The sequence below is a fragment of the Abramis brama genome, assembly GCF_963993115.1.
Source record: "Abramis brama genome assembly, chromosome: 21".
Taxonomy (NCBI): domain Eukaryota; kingdom Metazoa; phylum Chordata; class Actinopteri; order Cypriniformes; family Leuciscidae; genus Abramis; species Abramis brama.
In genome coordinates, this window is record NC_139983.1 from 35,135,741 (window position 1) to 35,159,575 (window position 23,835).

The window sequence follows — 23,835 nt, forward strand, 5'->3', positions numbered from 1 at the left end:
TTACAGAAGGAAGTAGAGGGATGTAGTCCAAACGGGCCGTTCGATGTAGGCGACTTCTGTTAAATAAAATATCTCGCTTGGCATTGAACTTTGAGCTTTATAATTTTACAGATATTATTTATGCTCTAACAGCAACATTACACACTAACTAAAGTTTGAAACATGGGATCACGAAGAACGGGACCTTTAAGTGTTGCAGTCTGGGAAGTATTCAGTTATCAGTCAGAGACGAGTGTGTCAAAGTAACATCAGCATCATGTAATGTCCGAATAAATAGAATCAAAATGACACTAAATATAGGTTTTATTGTTCAGCTGTACGTCCAGTCAGCTTCCCTTCTACAGCGCTTCACACAGCACAGACGCACAGTGATGACCCCAATCAGACACGAGACTCAGACTACAGAAGAGGACAGTCATTAGTTCAGCTCAGTGTGGATTCATCATGTGGCCACTAACCCATTATCAGACCCATTAACATGTGAATGATTGAAATATTAACTTCAAGAAAATATTTTAACTGTGATAATGTGTGTTTTGTATCAGTTTGAAGAAAAACATTGTATTTGCATGAGTGTGTCGATGCTTTACAGTGTCCTAACCAGACGTGACCAATCAAACACCACAGCCAATCAGAAGAGCGTGTGGGTGGAGTCTCTGCGAGCGCAGATGGATAAGCACATGATCAAATTCATGAATATTAACCCAATTTGACAATAGAAGTTCATTCTGAGTGACTGAAACCAGAATCATGTCGATCACGCTTGTTTGCTCACAGTTTGAACGTTCTTGTTTCCTTTCATTTATTTTCAAGATCTGAGGAGAATAATCCGTTGATGTTTTCAGTACGGCTGTAAATGATATTCAAACCCACGTTCAATTATTTTAACATTAAATAAAGCACTTAGAGATTATCATGGTGTTTGTATGTTGTTGTTTAAACCGCGAGCGTCTCTAACACAGAATCGCCTGTCGCTCGTCGTGTATCGCGTGACAGAAGCTCTGATTAGCAGCGACGCCTTTGATGGCGTGTGGTTGGGACACTGTGTGGTTCTGCTGTGTGTCTGACACCCGTCGGCTCGTGCTAACACACTCTCTGCGTGTCCTAGCGACTCCATCCGGGAGAAGATGAAGAAGAACTACATGTCCAACCCCAGCTACAACTACGAGCAGGTCAACCGCGCGTCTCTGGCCTGCGGGCCGATGGTCAAGTGGGCGATCGCTCAGGTACGGCACTGACCTCTGACCCCCCCCGACCTCTGACCCCTGACCCCTGACCTCTGGCTCTGTGTTCAGCTGAATTACGCAGACATGCTGAAGCGTGTGGAGCCCCTGAGGAACGAGCTGCAGAAGCTGGAGGACGACGCCACAGACAACAAGACCAAGGCGGAGGAGGTGGAGCAGATGATCCGGGACCTGGAGGCTAGCATCGCGCGCTACAAGGAGGAGTACGCCGTGCTAATCTCAGAAGCGCAGGCCATCAAAGCCGATCTGGCCGCCGTGGAGGCGAAGGTGCGGCTGATAACACACTTCACTGCGTCTTTAAAATAAGAAGAATACATAAAACATGCTATCAAATCAATTTAAGAAGAACATATGAGTGACACTAACAAAATAATCGCATAAAAGCAACACCTAAAAAATAAGTTTTAAGAGATTTAAAGATTGTAGAACAACTGATTAAAAAAAATGAGATCTCCATCTCTTCTTCGTGTGTGTGTGTGTGTGTGTGCAGGTGAACCGCAGCACAGCGCTGCTGAAGAGTTTATCAGCCGAGCGGGAGCGCTGGGAAAAGACCAGCGAGACCTTTAAGAACCAGATGTCCACGATCGCGGGCGACTGTCTGCTCTCCGCTGCGTTCGTGGCGTACGCCGGCTACTTCGACCAGCAGATGAGGCAGAACCTGTTCACCACCTGGTCCCATCACCTCCAGCAGGCCAACGTGCAGGTACTGACGGCACCAGACGCTTTCGTGTGGAAGAAGAATAATGACGAATGTTTTTGAAACAAAAAAGCTTGTTGAATTGCACTAATTGAAAAGAATATGCATTGCATTATCAGTGCTCGCATTTTAATGGATTGCATTTTTATGGGCTGAAATGCAACATGGTTGTATATTCAAGCTGTGAATATTTAAATTCAAAACATTTCACTCAAATTTTCATTATTAAAAATTCAATAATTCATATTCACCTTTCAGATTTCACTTCCAAAATGTTCATTCTGTTTAAAAATACAACCTATAATATTCGACAGGCACATTTCGGTCCATTTTATTTCACTTTACAAATTCAGTGTTTCAAATTCTACAGAAAATTAAACATTTCACACTCAGAAAAAGAAAACTGCAGGAATAGCAGTAGATTACCGACTGATGATCTCCATCTGCTGTTAGCCGGTGTGGATGAAGACTAGAACATCAGTCAGAGAAACTCATTATTCACAAAAACTGATTTACAGAAATGTAGTAGCGGTGAACATTTGTGATTATTATCAGGAGGAGGACTAACAGCAGATGGAGATTATGAATCTGTGCTCTACTGCTTTTCCTGCAGTTCCCGGTTCTTTAACCCTGTGATGATCTTCTGTGTAGTTCTCTAACCTGTGATCTCCTCCTGATCTGTAGTTCCGCACAGACATCGCCAGGACGGAGTATCTGTCTAACGCTGACGAGAGGCTGCGCTGGCAGGCTAACTCTCTGCCAGCCGACGACCTGTGCACGGAGAACGCCATCATGCTGAAGAGGTTCAACCGGTGAGCAGCAACACTTCAGACACTTCACGCACACGCACACACACACACGCGCGCACACACACACCTTCACAGAGATGCTCCAGACGGTCTAGACCTGTTCCAGGATCACACGAGAGTTTAGGAGAAGATTTTTTTTTTTTTTTTAAATCCTTTATCCCCGAACATGGGTTTATTCGCATAAAAAAACTTTTTTACACTTTGCAAGAAATTAAAATAAATCCTGGTTAAGGCTGTCAAAATGTCTGAAAAACTTAATTAGAATTTCTTTCTTAAATAGTAGCAAAATTCGAATTCTTTTTGAATTACAAAGGCAATGCTTCATATTAGAGGATAAAGTACTGTATAGTCTGCTGTGTCCACAAGAGGGCGCCAGTGAGCGCAGTTAGCAAATATAAACAAAATCAAGCATCGCATCTTTTATTGAAATGAAATTACATTCACTATTAAAAGTGTGTGTGTGTGTGTATATATATATATATATATATATATATATATATATATATATATATATATATATATATATATATATATATATATATATATATATATATATATATACATTCTGGTGCATAGTTTTTACATGCAAATGTGCAGTTTTTTTTAGTTTTTTTTATGCGATGAATATTTGAAATTCTAATTTTTATTTGACAGCCCTAATCCTGATATGGTTTATCATAAATGTATCGCCATTAAAAGCTGGCATGGCATTAAAACCAAACAAACAGCGGTTTGCTGGGTCATTGACGGACTCTGACGCGTGTCCCATCCTGCAGGTATCCGCTGATCATCGACCCGTCGGGTCAGGCCACAGAGTTCATCATGAACGAGTACAAGGACCGGAAGATCACGCGCACCAGCTTTCTGGACGATGCCTTCAGGAAGAATCTGGAGAGTGCTCTGCGTTTCGGCAACCCTCTGCTGGTGCAGGTACAGATATACTCACTCACTCACTCACTCACTCACTCACTCACTCACTCACTCACTCACTCACTACTCACTGACTCACTGACTCACTCACTCCTCACTGACTCACTCACTACTCACTCACTCACTCACTACTCACTCACTCACTCACTCCTCACTCACTCACTCCTCACTGACTCACTCACTCACTTCTCACTGACTCACTCACTCACTCACTCACTCACTCACTGACTCACTCACTCACTGACTCACTCACTCACTGACTCACTCACTCACTCTCTGACTCACTCACTACTGACTCACTCACTCACTCACTGACTCACTCACTCACTCACTCACTGACTCACTCACTTCTCACTCACTCACTCACTGCTGACTCACTCACTCACTCACTCACTCACTCACTACTCACTGACTCACTCACTACTGACTCACTCACTCACTCACTACTGACTCACTCACACACACACACTCACTCACTCACTCACACACTACTGACTCACTCACTCACTCACACACTACTGACTCACTCACTCACACACACACACACACACACACACACACACTCACTCACTCACACACACACTACTGACTCACTCACTCACTCACTCACTCACTGACTCACTCACACACTACTGACTCACTCACTCACTCACTCACTGACTGATTCAGAATGACTTTGTTTTATTAGTATTTATTATATTTATCGGTTTACCTTTTTTTGAAATTTGAAAGATGATAAAGATATTGTTTGATAAGTGAGATCTCTGATTGTAATCCTTGAAAACCAAAATAAGTAGAGCTTAAAGTCCTTAAGTCCTGGAACTTCATGTTACAGTTTCTGTTGGAACCCTGACCCCCATCTGTCCTCCCTCTCGTGTGTGTGTGTGTGTGTGTGTGTGTGTGTGTGTGTGTCAGGACGTGGAGAGCTACGACCCGATCCTGAACCCGGTGCTGAACCGAGAGGTCCGGCGCACCGGTGGCCGAGTGCTCATCACTCTCGGGGATCAGGACATCGATCTGTCCCCGTCCTTCGTCATCTTCCTGTCCACACGAGACCCAACGGTAAAAAGAATCGCTCGTTGATGAATGGATGTGTTTCTCCCAGCGCTATTATTGAATTTTTTCTGACTTGTTTAATGCCTGTGATTTTTTTTTTAAATCATTAAATTCATCAAGTAATATTTAATCACGGCACAGTTATTTTTCTGATGAATTGCACAGCATGACACAACGCTTGAATTGTGCGGTCTCTGCAGGTGGAGTTCCCTCCCGACCTTTGCTCTCGCGTGACCTTTGTGAACTTCACGGTGACCCGCAGCAGCCTCCAGAGCCAGTGCCTGAACGAGGTCCTGAAGGCCGAGCGACCTGACGTGGACGAGAAGCGCTCGGACCTGCTGAAGCTCCAGGGTGAGTGATGATGAGGATGAGGAGGATGAGGATGAGGGAGAACGCTGAGATCCACTCGTGATGGACGTGCTGAAGTGTTAAAGGTGTAGTCTGTAAGAGTGCCAGCTAGTGGTGGGAATAGGTACTGCAGTCCAAATGTAAAATATGGGAGATTGTGGTGTCCCCCTCAGACTGGATTTGAGGACACACAACAGGAACGAGCGCAGTTGACAATTGGCAACGTGAAGTATCGCACAGATCAAAACAAAAACAGACGTTCCAACACGGAAACACACATGTCAGAGTAAAGGAGCTGTTTCTCAGAGAAGCGAGTGTGACCTCAGCATGTTTCCTCAGTATCTGCACACATGATGTTCTTATGCTTCAGTCGAGTGTAAAAGTAACGTGGTTGTGTTGGATCCGCTCAGGCGAGTTCCAGCTGCGTCTGCGTCAGCTGGAGAAGTCTCTCCTGCAGGCCCTGAACGAGGTCAAGGGTCGTATCCTGGACGACGACACCATCATCACGACCCTGGAGAACCTGAAGAAGGAGGCGGCGGAGGTGACGAGGAAGGTGGAGGAGACCGACATCGTGATGCAGGAGGTGGAGTCGGTGTCGCAGCAGTACCTGTCCCTGGCCTCGGCCTGCAGCAGCATCTACTTCACCATGGAGGCCCTCAACCAGGTGTGTGTGTGTGTGTGTCACTCTTCATCAGTGTTGGGGAAAGTTACTTTGAAAAGTAATGCGTTACAATATTGCGTTACTCCATTAAAACGTAACTAATTGTGTTAGTTACTTTTTAAGAAAAGTAATGCATTACGTTACTTTTGCGTCACATTTCTCACCTGGGCTGGGATTTTTTTTTTTTTATATAGCAAAAAAGTTATATTTTTGGGCAGATGTAAAGACCCTTTCAGACCAAAAGTGAAAAAATAATCCTCAGACTGAAGGAAATGCTAATTCATGTGTAGAAAGTTTAACATTTCACCAATAATAAACAAAAAATCATTTCAATCAAAGTCATTTTTGCTTATGGTGTAACTGAACTATCGAAGGTCAGCACCAAATACATTGGTCAATAAAGTGAGATTAAATGCATAAAAATTCATTTTTTTATATATATATATTTAATTATTGTAGGTTTGCGTATTATTCTGATTTTGCATTTCACTGATTTCATTCATTTTGAGGAATAATGAATATTTTTGTGCAAGACAGAGTAAAGATTGCAGAGATTGTGAGATTGCACGCTCACATTTAGTCTAGAACTACAATAACCATGTTTACACACACACACACTCACACACACACACAACGCCTCTGCACTTACTCACAATTTCTCTCAACATGAGGACAAGAGAACTGTCAGTCAATAAATGAGAAAAGTAACTTGCAAATACTTATTTGAAAAAGTAACTCAGGTATTTTGTTGTAAATTTTAAAAGTAGTGTTACTTTGCTAGTTACTTGGAAAAGTAATCTGATTACATAACTCGAGTTACTTTGAGTTCCCCCAGCGCCGCTCCTCATGCCGGATCTGTCTCTCGCCCCGCAGATGCACTTCCTCTATCAGTACTCGCTGCACTTCTTCCTGGACATCTACCACACCGTGTTGTACGAGAACTCGAACCTGAAGAGTGTGAGCGACCACACGCAGCGTCTGACGCACATCACCAAAGACCTGTTCCAGGTGAGACCCACAACTCTCAGACACACACATGCACGTGTGAAATCAGGAAAACACACTTCAGCTCTTTCTTTTTTTCTGCTGAGCTTCAATAAACGTGAATTTTATAAAATGTTTGTGGTAACACTTTACTATACGGTTCATTAGTTAACTACCTTAAATAACATGAACTAAGAATGATCAATGTGTCATTATTGATCATAAATAATATTAATTTAAACATTTACTAATACATTATTAAAATCAAAGGTTGTATTAGATAACATTAGTTAATGCACTGTGAACTAACATGAACAAACTATAAACAGCTGTATTTTTATTAACTAATATTAACAGATTAATAAATACTATAATAAATGTATTGCTCATTGTTAGTTTATGTTAGTTAATACATTAGCTAATGTTAACTAATGAACCTTATTGTAAAGTTTTACCATGTTTGTTTTTATTATATTGTATTAATGATATCATGTTGTTAAATGTTTAATTTGTATCTGCCATGTAATAATGCTGATAGGGCAATACACTGAAATACAGCAACAGTGAACACATGAAACTGCTCAAAGATCCACAGATGACGTGTATAACATCAGACTGGTGCTGCTCATGCTCGTCTGCGCTGTGAGAAGGGCCTTTATTCAGGACATGTTTGAGTGTGTGTGTGTGTGTGTGTGGTGTGTTCCTCTGCAGGGCGCGTTTAACCGCGTGGCTCGAGGGATGCTGCATCAGGACCACATCACGTTCGCTGTGCTGCTCGCCCGCATCAACCTGAAGGGCCTGACCAGGTACTGACCATTACTGTGTCAATCACAGGAGTGAACATGATTAGTGCTCTGGTGTCAATCACAGGAGTGAACATGATTAGTGCTCTGGTGTCAATCACAGGAGTGAACATGATTAGTGCTCTGGTGTCAATCACAGGAGTGAACATGATTAGTGCTCTGGTGTCAATCACAGGAGTGAACATGATTAGTGCTCTGGTGTCAATCACAGGAGTGAACATGATTAGTGCTCTGGTGTCAATCACAGGAGTGAACATGATTAGTGCTGTGGTGTCAATCACAGGAGTGAACATGATTAGTGCTCTGGTGTCAATCACAGGAGTGAACATGATTGTTTCTTGAGCTTCTGTTTTCCATGTTTGAGTCGCTGATCAACCTTCATATGTGAATAAAAGCCTAAATTCAATCTGTTCATCATATAAAGCGATTGTGTGAATTAAACGGCTCCATTCGCATGTATTTATTTTATTATCATTGAAAGGGGTCATTGGATGCCCATTTTCCACAAGTTGTGTGATTCTTTAGGATCTTCATGTAAAGCTTGTAACATACTTTGGTTAAAATTCCTCAATGGTTGTAAAACAACACGCTTTACCTCCTCAAGATCAGCTCTGATCACAGCGACCCGTTTCAGTGCATGTCTCTGTAGATGATGAGCAACTGAAGGTAATAAACAAGAAGGTAATATTAAGTGACTTACATTTTAAAAATCATTTAATCTTATTGTAAAAGATGATACTGCTGCAAACTGACCAGCATATAGAATATGAAGAATATCACAAACGTTAGGAGTCAGCTGTCCACGGTCCTAACCCTGCACAGGAACCAACACAATAAAACCACTCAGCAAAATATCATCTAATTATCATTATTGATAAAATCCCAGAAAATATCGAGATATAATTTTTTTTGTCAATATCGCACACCCCTAGTTTGAATAGACTTTTAATGGAGGGACAGAAATCTTCTCATCCAAACGCACTATAATCACAGACTCTGAGGCTGAGGTTCAGTGAAGGTCTGAGTGGTTATACAGCGACACATGAAGGCCTGATGTCTCTCCCGCTCTGTGCTCGTGTCTCCCAGCGAACCCTCGTACGACGCAGAGTTCCAGCACTACTTGCGTGGGAAGGAGATCGTGTTGAGCGGGGCGAGTGTGCCGAAGGTGAAGGGTCTGAGCGGAGAGCAGGCTGAAGCCATGGTGCGCCTCAGCCGAGTGCCGGCCTTCAAAGACCTGGTGTCCACCGTCCAGGCGGACGAGGTGAGCCACTCTACACCTGTGTCTGAGCTCACACAGCGCTTCTGACCCCCTGACCCCTCTCTGATCACCTGACCCCTCTGATCACCTGACCCCTCTCTGATCACCTGACCCCTCTCTGATCACCTGACCCCTCTCTGACCACCTGACCCCTCTCTGACCACCTGACCCCTCTCTGATCACCTGACCCCTCTCTGATCACCTGACCCCTCTCTGATCCCCTGACCACCTGACCCCTCTCTGATCACCTGACCCCTCTCTGATCACCTGACCCCTCTCTGATCACCTGACCCCTCTCTGACCACCTGACCCCTCTCTGACCACCTGACCCCTCTCTGACCACCTGACCCCTCTCTGATCACCTGACCCCTCTCTGATCACCTGACCCCTCTCTGATCACCTGACCCCTCTCTGACCACCTGACCCCTCTCTGATCACCTGACCACCTGACCCCTCTCTGATCACCTGACCCCTCTCTGATCACCTGACCCCTCTCTGATCACCTGACCCCTCTCTGACCCCCTGACTCCTCTCTGACCCCCTGACCCCTCTCTGATCACCTGACCCCCTGACCCCTCTCTGACCACCTGACCCCTCTCTGATCACCTGACCCCTCTCTGATCACCTGACCCCTCTCTGACCACCTGACCCCTCTCTGATCACCTGACCACCTGACCCCTCTCTGATCACCTGACCCCTCTCTGATCACCTGACCCCTCTCTGATCACCTGACCCCTCTCTGACCCCCTGACTCCTCTCTGACCCCCTGACCCCTCTCTGATCACCTGACCACCTGACCCCTCTCTGATCACCTGACCCCTCTCTGACCACCTGACCCCTCTCTGACCACCTGACCCCTCTCTGATCACCTGACCCCTCTCTGATCACCTGACCCCTCTCTGACCACCTGACCCCTCTCTGATCACCTGACCCCTCTCTGATCACCTGACCCCTCTCTGATCACCTGACCCCTCTCTGACCCCCTGACTCCTCTCTGACCCCCTGACCCCTCTCTGATCACCTGACCCCCTGACCCCTCTCTGACCACCTGACCCCTCTCTGATCACCTGACCCCTCTCTGATCACCTGACCCCTCTCTGATCACCTGACCCCTCTCTGACCACCTGACCCCTCTCTGATCACCTGACCACCTGACCCCTCTCTGATCACCTGACCCCTCTCTGATCACCTGACCCCTCTCTGATCACCTGACCCCTCTCTGATCACCTGACCCCTCTCTGATCACCTGACCCCTCTCTGACCCCCTGACTCCTCTCTGACCCCCTGACCCCTCTCTGATCACCTGACCCCCTGACCCCTCTCTGATCACCTGACCCCTCTCTGATCACCTGACCCCCTGACCCCTCTCTGATCACCTGACCCCTCTCTGATCACCTGACCCCTCTCTGACCCCCTGACTCCTCTCTGATCACCTGACCCCTCTCTGACCCCCTGACCCCTCTCTGATCACCTGACCCCTCTCTGATCACCTGACCCCTCTCTGATCACCTGACCCCTCTCTGACCCCTCTGATCACCTGACCCCTCTGATCACCTGACCCCTCTGATCACCTGACCCCTCTCTGATCACCTGACCCCTCTGATCACCTGACCCCTCTCTGATCACCTGACCCCTCTCTGACCCCCTGACTCCTCTCTGATCACCTGACCCCTCTCTGACCCCCTGACCCCTCTCTGATCACCTGACCCCTCTCTGATCACCTGACCCCTCTCTGATCACCTGACCCCTCTCTGACCCCTCTGATCACCTGACCCCTCTGATCACCTGACCCCTCTGATCACCTGACCCCTCTGATCACCTGACCCCTCTCTGATCAATCTCTGACCCCTCTCTGATCACCTGACCCCTCTCTGACCCCCTGACCCCTCTCTGATCACCTGACCCCTCTCTGATCACCTGACCCCTCTCTGATCACCTGACCCCTCTCTGACCCCTCTGATCACCTGACCCCTCTGATCACCTGACCCCTCTGATCACCTGACCCCTCTGATCACCTGACCCCTCTCTGATCAATCTCTGACCCCTTCTGTGTTCCAGCAATTCTTCATGTGGCTGGAGAGCAACTCGCCTGAGCTGTCGGTGCCGTACCTGTGGAGCGAAGAGAAGGCGTCCAGTGAGTGAACGACACATTTAATATTCACCAATATTATTGCTCTCCTGCACTGACACAATGATGAGAACTGAACTGAGCTGGACGATGACATCACGGTTTACTCCAGAGCGGCTGTATATGTAAATTAACCAAAAGTTTTTACGAGAAAAAAAATGACCCATCTCTGAACTTCCTTCAGCTGGACTGAGACGCTATTCTCTTCTGGACACAAACTTTGCATTATTCTCCTGTTATCTCAGTAAAGCTGCTGTGAAACAGCCTGTGTTGTAAAAAGCGCTGTATAAATAAAGCTGACTTGACCTGACGTCCTGTGAGCGCCTGCAGAAGTGACGCGTGTGTGTGTCCTCAGCTGTGATTGGTCAGGCCGTCCACCAGCTGCTGCTGATCCAGGCGTTCAGACCCGATCGTCTGCTGGCCATGTCACACATCTTTGTGTCCAGAATCCTGGGAGAAAACTTCATGGCCATCATCGATCAGCCGCTGGACCTGGCCAACATCGTGGACAGCGAGGTAAGAGGCGTGTGTGTGTGTGTGTGTGTGTGTGTGTGAGACGCGAGCTGCTCCTGCTTCAGTGCTCGTGTGTGTATGCAGGTGAAGCCGGGGACGCCGGTGCTGATGTGTTCTGTGCCCGGGTACGATGCTAGCGGTCTAGTGAGGGATCTCGCCGCTGAGCAGAACAAACACATCACCTCCATCTCCATCGGTGAGACCTCACAAACACACACATGCAGATGTAACGCGCATGCAGATGTAACACACATGCAGATATATATAACACACATGCAGATATATATAACACACTGGATTCAGCGGTGGAAGCTTGTTTCTGCCAGGGAATACAAAATGTAAAAGGTAATTGTGACTTTTTATCTCAGAATGGCATGATATAAAGTCACAATTGTGAGATAAACATGCAATTGCGAGAAATAAACTCAAAATTCTAACTTTCTCAGAATTGCATGATATGGAAAGTTAGCAAACCTAAGCTGAACTCTTGTGTGTCCGTCTGCAGGTTCTGCTGAAGGGTTTAATAAGGCGGACCGAGACATCAACACAGCGGTGAAGTCGGGCAGGTGAGAGAGCGTCCGACCAGCACACACTCCTCCGGTGCTCACGAGCTGCTCTCACCTGTGTGTGTGTGTGTGTGTTTCAGGTGGGTGATGCTGGAGAACGTGCATCTGGCTCCTGGTTGGCTGATGCAGCTGGAGAAGAAACTCCACTCCATGCAACCGCACTCCAGTTTCCGGCTCTTCCTCACCATGGAGATCAACCCGAAGGTCCCGCATCACTTCCTTTTTTTATTTTTTTTATTTTTTTTTTGCAAGTTATGTTTTTGGTCTTTTTGTGCCTTTATTTGATAGGACAGTAGAGATTTTGACAGGAAAGCGTGGGGTGGAGAGAGAGGGGAAGGGGATCGGCAAAGGACCCCGAGCCGGGAATCGGGTCGCCGGAGGCGCAGTTGCGCTATATGTCGGCGCGTTAACCATGGGGCGATTGGCGCCGACCCGCATCACTTCCTGTGCTCGTCTGTGTCACGTGTCATGAATGCCTCATCTGATGATTGATGTTCTCCCTCAGGTGCCGGTGAACCTGCTGCGTGCCGGGCGCATCTTCGTGTTCGAGCCTCCTCCGGGTATGAAGGCCAACATGCTGCGCACCTTCAGCAATATTCCTGTGGCGCGCATGTGTAAGGTGAGTCCGCAGAAACACATCTGATCCGATCTCTCTGTGGGATCTGATATACCTGCGGGATCTGATATATCTGCGGGATCTGATCTCTCTGCGGGATCTGTTATACCTGCGGGATCTGATCTGTCTGCGGGATCTAACCCTAACCCATAAGTCGCTTTGGATAAAAGCATCTGCTAAATTAGTAAATGTTATTAGTAATAATAATAATAATTAGGACACCTAATGTAAGGTGTGCTGGTATGTGGGGTTAGAAATAAAATAAAGATATGCATGTAGTGTTTCTGCTCATCTCTGCTGCCAGTGTGTGTGTCACCGTGAGCTTCAGCATCGTGTCGATTGTTGTCACATGTTCATCTTGTTGTTCTTCCCTCAGTCCCCGAACGAGCGCGCGCGCCTCTACTTCCTCCTGGCCTGGTTCCACGCCGTCATCCAGGAGCGGCTCCGTTACGCTCCGCTCGGCTGGTCCAAGAAATACGAGTTCGGAGAGTCTGACCTGCGCTCCGCCTGTGACACCATCGACACCTGGCTGGATGATACGGCGAAGGTGAGAGTGTGTGTGTGTGTGTGTGTAACACCTGTCGCTCTCATCAGGGTGTGTGTAAAACACCTGTCGCTCTGCTCAGTGTGTGTGTGTGTGTGTGTAACACCTGTCGCTCTCATCAGGGTGTGTGTAAAACACCTGTCGCTCTGCTCAGTGTGTGTGTGTGTGTGTAACACCTGTCGCTCTCATCAGGGTGTGTGTAAAACACCTGTCGCTCTGCTCAGTGTGTGTGTGTGTGTAACGCCTGTCGCTCTCATCAGGGTGTGTGTAAAACACCTGTCGCTCTGCTCAGTGTGTGTGTGTGTGTAACACCTGTCGCTCTCATCAGGGTGTGTGTAAAACACCTGTCGCTCTGCTCAGTGTGTGTGTGTGTGTGTGTAACACCTGTCGCTCTCCATAGTGTGTGTGTAAAACACCTGTCGCTCTGCTCAGTGTGTGTGTGTGTGTAACACCTGTCGCTCTCATCAGGGTGTGTGTAAAACACCTGTCGCTCTGCTCAGTGTGTGTGTGTGTGTAACACCTGTCGCTCTCCACAGTGTGTGTGTGTGTGTGTGTAAAACACCTGTCGCTCTCCTCAGGGTGTGTGTGTAACACCTGTCGCTCTCCACAGTGTGTGTGTGTGTGTGTGTGTGTAAAACACCTGTCGCTCTCCTCAGGGTGTGTGTGTGTAACGCCTGTCGCTCTCATCAGGGTGTGTGTAACACCTGTCGCTCTCCACAGTGTGTGTGTGTGTGTGTGTGTAACGCCTGTCGCTCTCCTCAGTGTGTGTGTGTGTGTAACACCTGTCGCTCTCCACAGTGTGTGTGTGTGTGTGTAACACCTGTCGCTCTCCACAGTGTGTGTGTGTGTGTGTAACACCTGTCGCTCTCCTCAGTGTGTGTGTAACACCTGTCGCTCTCCACAGTGTGTGTGTGTGTGTGTAACGCCTGTCGCTCTCCTCAGTGTGTGTGTGTAACACCTGTCGCTCTCCACAGTGTGTGTGTGTGTGTGTGTGTGTAACACCTGTCGCTCTCCACAGTGTGTGTGTGTAACGCCTGTCGCTCTCCTCAGTGTGTGTGTGTAACACCTGTCGCTCTCCACAGTGTGTGTGTGTAACGCCTGTCGCTCTCCTCAGTGTGTGTGTGTAACACCTGTCGCTCTCCACAGTGTGTGTGTGTGTGTGTGTAACACCTGTCGCTCTCCACAGTGTGTGTGTGTAACGCCTGTCGCTCTCCTCAGTGTGTGTGTGTGTAACACCTGTCGCTCTCCACAGTGTGTGTGTGTAACGCCTGTCGCTCTCCTCAGTGTGTGTGTGTGTGTGTGTAACGCCTGTCGCTCTCCTCAGTGTGTGTGTGTGTGTGTGTAACGCCTGTCGCTCTCCTCAGTGTGTGTGTGTGTGTAACACCTGTCGCTCTCCTCAGTGTGTGTGTGTGTGTAACGCCTGTCGCTCTCCTCAGTGTGTGTGTGTAACGCCTGTCGCTCTCCTCAGTGTGTGTGTGTAACGCCTGTCGCTCTCCTCAGTGTGTGTGTGTGTGTGTGTGTGTGTGTTACACCTGTCGCTCTCCTCAGGGCCGGCAGAACATCTCTCCTGATAAGATCCCGTGGGCGGCGCTGAAGACTTTGATGGCTCAGTCGATCTACGGCGGGCGCATCGATAACGAGTTCGACCAGCGGCTCCTGAACACGTTCCTGGATCGGCTCTTCACCACCAGCAGCTTCGACAGCGAGTTCAAGCTGGCGCTCAAAGTGGACGGGCACAAGGACATCAAGATGCCCGACGGCATCCGGTCAGCCTAACCCTAATGTCTCTGCATCACATGTTTATCTCTACAGCGCAGATTCACACAGCTTCAGTGAGGAACACGATCAGTGATGAACCTCATCAGATACGAGACTCAAACTCAGATTCAGCTCTACAGAAGATTACTCAGATCAGTGTTGGTTCAGTCCAGCTCAATAACAGTGTAAAGTTCATCAGTTGTGAATGAGTTCAGCTCTACGGAGGACAGTAGTTCAGTAAGTAGAAACGCTCTATAAGCTCCGCTCACACAACACTGTCAAACCAAGCGGCTTTTTCCTGGTCAAAGTGGCAAATTTACACGAACATCTGAAGCGGTATAAAAAATATGCGTGTATTTCACATGAAAAGGATTTTGTCTGTGAAAGTTCACCAAACATCGGTAAATGTTTTATTAAACAAAGTTTGTGAGGAGCACGTTCAAATAATCCAATCAACGATCTGTCCCATCAGCATGAGAGGAGGCCGATAGAAACCCTCTCCTGCACTCCTCACTCTCGGCTGGTTCTGCCACAGCTGGGAACGCTGGGAACTCTGGGATCGGGCCGAACACAGAATAATCTTCTCGGATAACATTATTCTCTGATTTATTTGTGCCGCTCCTTCACAACCCCAGCCTAACCCTAACCCTGTGATGAACAGCTGAATCAGATTAAATTCTGGGGATAAACTTGAATCAAATTGAACTAAATTGAGCTAAATGACTCTTATTGTCTTCTGTAGAGACACAGTTATAGAACTGCATCAACACTGATCTGAGTAATGACTCGAGTGTCTTCTGTAGAGCTGCTTTACTGCAGAATATGAAATAATTTCATAAATGATGAATTTTGAAACATGAACACTGCTATTCCTGTGACGAGTTCAGTGCTGTACGAGACGCTGGTGAATGACGTGTGTGTGTGTGTGTGTCGGTCAGACGTGAGGAGTTCATCCATTGGGTGGAGCTGCTGCCGGACACTCAGACTCCATCATGGCTCGGGCTGCCGAGTAACGCAGAGAAGGTCCTGCTCACGACTCAGGGTACGAGCGCTCTCTCACACACACACTCTCTCTCGTTCATTCACGCCAAACTCAAACTTCTGCGCAGACTAGGACTGTCAAAATGGCTGAGAAGCTAATTTGGAATTTCTTTAAGTATTATCAAAATTTTAATTATATTCTAAAACTGTGTTTGTGCATCAGGAACCTGAGAAAACACACTTCAACACACAGCGTAATGAACTACATGAACGCACTACAGCAAACTGACATTCAGAAACACTCACTTCTGCTCACATCTACAATATTGTTCATCAAAAACACCAGACGCTCAACTTGATCTGAGCGAGTGCTGAGCGCTTTCTCACACACACACACACACACACACACACACACACACACACACACACACAGACACACACACACTCATCTCTGACCGATGTGCAGGATTGGTCATGTGTCATTGCACCAATTTTTAAAGCCAACTAAAACAAAACCGCGTCAGTTACATCATCAATGTAATTTGATCAACGGTTAATTTGATCTTCCTCCTTCACTTCCTGTGGGCGTGTCCCTCGTGCACCTCACTTCCTGTGGGCGTGTCCCTCGCGCTCAGGCATTGACATGATGGGGAAGCTGTTGAAGATGCAGATGTTGGAGGATGAGGACGACCTGGCGTACGAGACGGAGAAGAAGCGCTCGACGTCCACGACTGACGCTCAGCCGGCCTGGATGAGAACGCTCCTGTCCACCGCTCGCAACTGGCTCCTGCTGATCCCCGAGGCCGTCAGCCCGCTCAAGCGCACCGTGGAGAACATCAAGGTATGCTGGGAAGGGCCTCGGGCCTCAGGGTTTCTGCAGCTCACCCTGATCACAGTCAGGCACAGTCAAGCCCTCCAAAACTTGGAGAAACACTTGTTTTAATGTTTTAGATTAGACATTGACTCTTTTTTTGATAACCGATACCAATTATTTGCATGTTTATGTGCCGACAACCGATGTATAGAATCGATATTTAAGTTTTATGTTTTTGACAATTGACCTATCGGTAAGCCCCGCCCCCCTTAGTTACTGTTGCTATCTCGGACACACAAACAGAGTTGCTAACTGTCTTACGATGACAGCTGTCAGTGTGAAAACCTCGTCTCAAGATGTTTTTGATGCATTTTGGACACAGAAGGACCACCTCTCATCGAGGAGCATTCAAGTGGGACTTAAATATGCCATGGAGGGATATATAAATGATTTTTAAATAAATATGGTAGTTAACGAGATTAATTTGGAAGCAAGGGTTTTCAGAACACAATGCAAGCGGGAGAAGCCTCGTGTTGGCGATCACAGATGGCTGTTTTCGGCCTACTATACATGATGTGAGGACAGTTAGCTATTTAGGTTTGTACGTTAGCATGGACTCACTAACTTTAATTGTAACTTAATAAGAGTATGACAACCAGAAAATGAATGTTTTCGTCTTCATTGGGATTGGGGTTGAATCCTTAGGGAACCAGGTTACTGCGCTTCAGTCGTATTGTGCAGATAATTGGTCCGTTCGGGCAAATCTTGTCACACTTGAAACGCGCTGGTGAACGTGCGCACAGTACGGTGATGAGATGCACGAATACCCATGCCCATCCTCTCAGGATACCTGGAGTCACCTCCTTACATGCAAAACAAAACACACTTCTACATCAATAAACATGAACTGTTCCTCCACATGACCCGCTCTTCCACTTCTTTGAGTATGAGGTGAAGATGGGGGTCACACACACACACACACACACACACACACACACACACACACACCCTCCTCATGATGTGTTCCTCCACAGGACCCGCTGTTCCGCTTCTTCGAGCGTGAGGTGAAGATGGGGTCTCGGATGCTGCAGGACGTGCGTCAGGATCTGACGGATGTGGTTCATGTGTGTGAGGGCAAGAAGAAGCAGACCAACGACCTGCGCACGCTCATCAACGACCTGGTCAAAGGTAGCTGACCTCTGACCCCTTACTCTGTCCCCTGACCCCTTGCTCTCATCACTAACCCTGTCCTGTTTCCTCAGGCATCCTCCCGCGCAGCTGGTGTCGCTACACCGTCCCGGCGGCCATGACGGTGATCCAGTGGGTGTCGGACTTCAGCGAGAGGATCCAGCAGCTGCAGCAGATCTCGCAGGGCGCGGCCACTGGGGGCGCTAAAGAGCTCAAGGTGTCCGAGAGAACACTACACACTCGATGAGGAAAACTAAAAACACAATCAGTGCTAACTGAGTTCCATTCAGTGAAGCAGCTCTAAAAACACAACAGTGCTCAGCGGAAAAGTGTTCGGTTCATAAATGCAGAGCATTAAATGATGTTCTTCCTCAGTGGTTCTGTCTTGTTTTCCAGCACAAATATCTAAACATTGTTAAATATTTACTGGAGAAGAAGCAAAATGAATGAAGATATTAAGTCTTGATTTCCAAAAAACTCAACAAAATGAAGTGAGTTTGTGTTTAAAACGAGAACTAATATCTGCCAATGGAGTCAGAAAAATACTCTTGTTTTCCCTTTGAATCAAGTGTATTCTTCTGACTCCATTGACCAATATTTTTTTGGGGTTTTAACACAAACTCACAAATGTGTCCACCAGCAGTGCAAAAAATGATTTTAATTTCCAGCACAAATATCTAAACATTCTTAAATCAAGATATATTTACTGGAGAAGCAAAATGACTGAAGAAATTAGAGAAGTTGATCAAAATGTTGTGCTTTAAAATGAGAACAAATATCTGTCCTGTTTTCCCTCCATTGGCAAATATTTGTTCTTGTTTTAAGTTCAAGTTCAATTTCTCAGAAACAGACTTAATATCTTCAGTCATTTTGCTGCTTCTCCAGTAAATGTATCTTGATTTTAGAACGACAGAAACTCTGAGGAAGAACATAATTTATAATCTGAAGGAACAGCAAAAGTTGTTTCCATATTCTAGTGGTTGTGATCAGGTGGTCAAGACTTTTTTGTGTGTAAAATGAATTAAAAGTAATGGAGATTGTTAGGAAGTTCTTTTGAAGTGTTAATAAAACTCATCGTGTTGATGTTTAGGGCTAGAGAGCACATTGACATGTATGTTTCCTCCACTGGGTGTGATGCTGAATGTGTTGTTCTCCAGAACATCCATGTGACCCTGGGGAGCCTGTTCGTGCCCGAGGCCTACATCACTGCCACCCGCCAGTACGTGGCTCAGGCCAACAGCTGGTCCCTGGAGGAACTGTGTCTCGAGGTCAACGTCACATCAGCACAGGGAGCAGCCCTCGACGCCTGCAGCTTCGGCATCAAGGGTGAGTGTGTGAGTGAGAGTGAGAGTGTGTCTGTGAGAGTGGGTGAGTGAGAGAGTGGGTGAGAGTGAGTGAGTGTGATTGGGTGAGTGGGTGAGGGTGAGTGAGTGGGTGTGATTGGGTGAGTGGGTGAGGGTGAGTGAGTGGGTGTGATTGGGTGAGTGGGTGAGGGTGAGTGAGTGGGTGAGGGTGAGTGGGTGAGGGTGAGTGAGTGGGTGTGATTGGGTGAGTGGGTGAGGGTGAGTGAGTGGGTGGGTGTGATTGGGTGAGTGGGTGAGGGTGAGTGAGTGGGTGAGGGTGAGTGGGTGTGATTGGGTGAGTGGGTGAGGGTGAGTGGGTGAGGGTGAGTGAGTGGGTGTGATTGGGTGAGTGGGTGAGGGTGAGTGAGTGGGTGTGATTGGGTGAGTGGGTGAGGGTGAGTGAGTGGGTGTGATTGGGTGAGTGGGTGAGGGTGAGTGAGTGGGTGTGATTGGGTGAGGGTGAGTGGGTGAGGGTGAGTGGGTGAGGGTGAGTGAGTGGGTGAGGGTGAGTGGGTGTGATTGGGTGAGTGGGTGAGGGTGAGTGGGTGAGGGTGAGTGAGTGGGTGTGATTGGGTGAGTGGGTGAGGGTGAGTGAGTGGGTGTGATTGGGTGAGTGGGTGAGGGTGAGTGAGTGGGTGTGATTGGGTGAGTGGGTGAGGGTGAGTGAGTGGGTGTGATTGGGTGAGGGTGGGTGAGGGTGAGTGGGTGAGGGTGAGTGGGTGAGGGTGAGTGGGTGAGGGTGAGTGGGTGAGGGTGAGTGAGTGGGTGAGGGTGAGTGGGTGTGATTGGGTGAGTGGGTGAGGGTGAGTGGGTGAGGGTGAGTGAGTGGGTGTGATTGGGTGAGTGGGTGAGGGTGAGTGAGTGGGTGTGATTGGGTGAGTGGGTGAGGGTGAGTGAGTGGGTGTGATTGGGTGAGGGTGAGTGGGTGAGGGTGAGTGGGTGAGGGTGAGTGGGTGAGGGTGAGTGGGTGAGGGTGAGTGAGTGGGTGAGGGTGAGTGAGTGGGTGAGGGTGAGTGGGTGTGATTGGGTGAGTGGGTGAGGGTGAGTGGGTGAGGGTGAGTGAGTGGGTGTGATTGGGTGAGTGGGTGAGGGTGAGTGAGTGGGTGTGATTGGGTGAGTGGGTGAGGGTGAGTGAGTGGGTGTGATTGGGTGAGTGGGTGAGGGTGAGTGAGTGGGTGTGATTGGGTGAGGGTGAGTGGGTGAGGGTGAGTGGGTGAGGGTGAGTGGGTGAGGGTGAGTGGGTGAGGGTGAGTGGGTGAGAGTGAGTGAGTGGGTGAGGGTGAGTGAGTGGGTGTGATTGGGTGAGTGGGTGAGGGTGAGTGGGTGAGGGTGAGTGAGTGAGTGGGTGTGAGTGGGTGAGGGTGAGTGGGTGAGTGTGATTGGGTGAGTGAGTGAGAGTGAGTGTGATTGGGTGAGTGGGTGAGGGTGAGTGTGATTGGGTGAGGGTGAGTGGGTTAGGGTGAGGGTGAGGGTGAGTGGGTGAGGGTGAGTGAGTGGGTGAGGGTGAGTGGGTGAGAGTGAGTGAGTGTGATTGGGGTGAGTGTGAGTGGGTGAGTGTGAGTGAGTGGGTGAGTGTGAGTGGGTGAGTGTGAGTGTGAGTGGGTGAGGGTGAGTGGGTGAGGGTGAGTGAGTGGGTGAGGGTGAGTGGGTGAGAGTGAGTGAGTGTGATTGGGTGTGAGTGTGATTGGGGTGAGTGTGATTGGGGTGAGTGTGATTGGGGTGAGTGTGAGTGGGTGAGTGTGAGTGGGTGAGAGTGAGTGGGTGAGAGTGAGTGGGTGAGAGTGAGTGGGTGAGTGTGAGTGGGTGAGTGTGAGTGGGTGAGTGTGAGTGGGTGAGTGTGAGTGGGTGAGTGTGAGTGGGTGAGTGTGAGTGGGTGAGTGTGAGTGGGTGAGTGTGAGTGGGTGAGAGAGAGTGAGTGAAAAGGTGTCTGAGGGAGCTCTGCTGATGTGTGTGTGTGTGCAGGTCTGAAGCTGCAGGGAGCTGTGTGTGCGAACAACAAGCTCTCTCTGTCCACCACCATCTCCACTGACCTCCCCCTGACACAACTACGCTGGATGAAGCAGAGCAACAGCGAGAAGAGGAACATGGTGAGTGGAGACACACACACACACACACACACACACACACTCTCGCCCACTCACTCTCTCTCTCTCTGCAGGTCACACTGCCCGTGTATCTGAACTTCACGCGAGCCGACCTCATCTTCACCGTTGACTTTGACATCGCCACCAAGGAAGACCCGCATCACTTCTACGAGCGCGGGGTCGCGGTCCTGTGCACCGAGTAGAACACGCTTTACCCAGCATGCCTCAGTGTAGAGGAAGAGCTTGAGCGCTTCTCTTTACCCAGCATTCCTCAGTATAGTTTAGTGTAGTGTAATCGTAACTGTGTGTAGTGTAATCGTAACTGAGTAGAGAAATCATAACTGTGTGTCTTTAATGGGACGAGGTCAGAAGGTCAGACGCATGTTGGACGATGGACTGTGTGTGTTTCTCACACAGATGTTTTAGTGGAACAGATGAGAAGTGTGTGTTTTAGATGGAGAAATGGAAGTTGATAAGTTTTGCATGATTGGTGGTTTTCAATAAAGCTAAAATATTCCTGAAGTGTATTTTGTGTCTGAATGTTATTCATGTGTGCCTGAAGGATCCTTAAAACATGCATGTGAATTCATAAGTCAGAATAGACTATATACAGCGGGGAAATAATTATTTGATCCTCTGCTGATTTAGTAAGTTCGCCCACTTACAAAGAAAGGAAGGGTCTATAACTTTTGGTGGGTTTATTTTAACGGATAGAGAGAATATCAACAAAACAAATCCAGAAAAACACATTATATAAAGGTTGTAAATCTATTGGCGTTTGATCGAGTGAAATAAGTATTAGATCCTCAAGCAGCCAGCAAGAGTTCTGCCTCCCACAGATCGCTCATGTGGAACACGGGTTAGTCCTGTCACTTTAAGAAAGTATTCCTAAAGTCCTAATGTCAGTGGACACAGAATCTTCCACTCATCCTCTCCACCAGCATGGGCGAGACCTAGCCAGTGTCCACACCCTAACCCTAACCCTGTAGAGAATCTGTGGAGGAGCCGAAACTCTGAGTTGCCCAGATTAGAGGATCTGTAAAGAGTGGCCCAGAATCCCTCCTGAGACGTGTGCAAACCTGCTGACCGTCTGACCTCTGCTTGCCAACAAGGGTTTCTCCACAAGTGCTAAATTATGTTTTGTTTGGGGATCGGATACTTATTTCACTCACTGAAATGCAAATCAATTTATAACCTTTATATAATGTGTTTTTCTGGATTTTTTGGTTGATATTCTGTCTCTATCCATTAAAATAACCCTACCATATAAATTATAGACCCTTCATTTCCCTCCTGTACAGTATATAAAACATATAACAGTATATAATCCATCTGAACATATAAACACTATGAAAGCTGGAAGCTGATGGAGAAATGCCTGCGAGTTCTTCAGTTAAACGCAATTGAAGACGTGTGTAAGTCAGATCCTCCAGCGCCACCGTGTGTCCAGATCCGGCACTGCAGCGGGAATGACCCCTGAAGAGCAAAGATCATGTGCTTCTCCAGATCATGTGATTCTGACAGCTTTATCGTGATCCGAGTGATTACAGGTTCAGCTGCAGCTTTACACACACACACACACACACACAAGAAGTGCTGAGTGTGTTTTCATCGAGACATGAGCAGATGATCAGCAAAAGAACCGGAACCGAAGCTGGACTTTAGTTTTGCTGCTACAGACTTTGTTTAAAGTGACGAACAAGCATTTAAATGCATCAAACACTGAATATGAAGATGATCTATACACACACACACACACACACACACGAGACCCTGATCCGGCTCTACTCCAGACGACGGTCATCATACTGTTAAACATCATTAGATGAACTGCTTCCAATGGACACTTTGAATCTCTATGGAAAGCTTTTGGATTTAATAATAATAATAAATCTCTCTCACACACACTCTCTCTCACACACACTCTCTCACACACACACACTCTCTCACACACACACACTCTCTCACACACACACTCTCTCTCACACACACACACTCTCTCTCACACACACACACACACACACACACACACTCACACACACTCTCACACACACTCTCACACACACACTCTCACACACACACTCTCACACACACACTCTCACACACACACTCTCACACACACACACACTCTCACACACACACACACTCTCACACACACACACACTCTCACACACACACACACTCTCACACACACACTCTCACACACACACACTCTCACACACACACTCTCACACACACACTCTCACACACACACTCTCACACACACACTCTCACACACACACACTCTCACACACACACACACTCTCACACACACACACTCTCACACACACACACTCTCACACACACACACTCTCACACTCACACACACACACACACGATTGGGCTATGCTCAAGAGAGGTCAGAAATCATGAATGAACGTTAGGTTTGTTAGTCATAATTTATTATTGTAATAACTTTGGCATCATCAGTTAACCCTGAGGTGAAGAAGCGCCTTCATTTACTCTCTCTC

General features: G+C 47.6%; 2 protein-coding genes and 1 long non-coding RNA gene across 5 annotated transcripts in view; 1 reads left to right on the top strand and 2 right to left on the bottom strand.

Moving 5' to 3' along the window:
* LOC311071685 overlaps window positions 1-4,074 on the bottom strand; it is a 307,177-nt gene extending 303,103 nt beyond the window's left edge. Inside the window, exon 1 of the long non-coding RNA XR_014603912.1 lies at window positions 3,772-4,074. This is a non-coding gene — a long non-coding RNA (uncharacterized lncRNA). The remainder of the gene's footprint in view (window positions 1-3,771) is intronic.
* The window catches only part of dync1h1 (dynein, cytoplasmic 1, heavy chain 1), a 62,641-nt gene extending 40,789 nt beyond the window's left edge, over window positions 1-21,852 (top strand). For both annotated transcript variants that reach the window (XM_084096132.1, XM_084096133.1), the window contains exons 53-78: window positions 1,109-1,226; window positions 1,296-1,511; window positions 1,735-1,947; window positions 2,626-2,753; window positions 3,527-3,680; window positions 4,596-4,742; window positions 4,937-5,087; window positions 5,495-5,748; window positions 6,619-6,753; window positions 7,441-7,535; window positions 8,619-8,793; window positions 10,849-10,924; window positions 11,274-11,434; window positions 11,516-11,627; window positions 11,937-11,997; window positions 12,078-12,201; window positions 12,503-12,616; window positions 12,990-13,160; window positions 14,706-14,923; window positions 15,854-15,957; window positions 16,532-16,737; window positions 17,745-17,898; window positions 17,973-18,115; window positions 19,056-19,224; window positions 21,204-21,328; window positions 21,400-21,852. In XM_084096132.1, coding sequence (XP_083952258.1) covers window positions 1,109-1,226; window positions 1,296-1,511; window positions 1,735-1,947; window positions 2,626-2,753; window positions 3,527-3,680; window positions 4,596-4,742; window positions 4,937-5,087; window positions 5,495-5,748; window positions 6,619-6,753; window positions 7,441-7,535; window positions 8,619-8,793; window positions 10,849-10,924; window positions 11,274-11,434; window positions 11,516-11,627; window positions 11,937-11,997; window positions 12,078-12,201; window positions 12,503-12,616; window positions 12,990-13,160; window positions 14,706-14,923; window positions 15,854-15,957; window positions 16,532-16,737; window positions 17,745-17,898; window positions 17,973-18,115; window positions 19,056-19,224; window positions 21,204-21,328; window positions 21,400-21,528 — 3,853 coding nt within the window. In that variant the 3' untranslated portion in view covers window positions 21,529-21,852. The remainder of the gene's footprint in view (window positions 1-1,108; window positions 1,227-1,295; window positions 1,512-1,734; window positions 1,948-2,625; window positions 2,754-3,526; window positions 3,681-4,595; window positions 4,743-4,936; window positions 5,088-5,494; window positions 5,749-6,618; window positions 6,754-7,440; window positions 7,536-8,618; window positions 8,794-10,848; window positions 10,925-11,273; window positions 11,435-11,515; window positions 11,628-11,936; window positions 11,998-12,077; window positions 12,202-12,502; window positions 12,617-12,989; window positions 13,161-14,705; window positions 14,924-15,853; window positions 15,958-16,531; window positions 16,738-17,744; window positions 17,899-17,972; window positions 18,116-19,055; window positions 19,225-21,203; window positions 21,329-21,399) is intronic.
* Window positions 21,853-23,755: 1,903 nt separating this feature from the next.
* The window catches only part of LOC311071684 (uncharacterized protein), a 4,143-nt gene continuing 4,063 nt past the window's right edge, over window positions 23,756-23,835 (bottom strand). Inside the window, exon 4 of one of the 2 annotated variants that reach the window (XM_084096162.1) lies at window positions 23,756-23,835. This exon is cut by the window's right edge and continues 431 nt beyond it. The gene's annotated coding sequence lies outside the window, so the exon portion shown is untranslated. The other variant, XM_084096163.1, reaches the window with a different exon arrangement.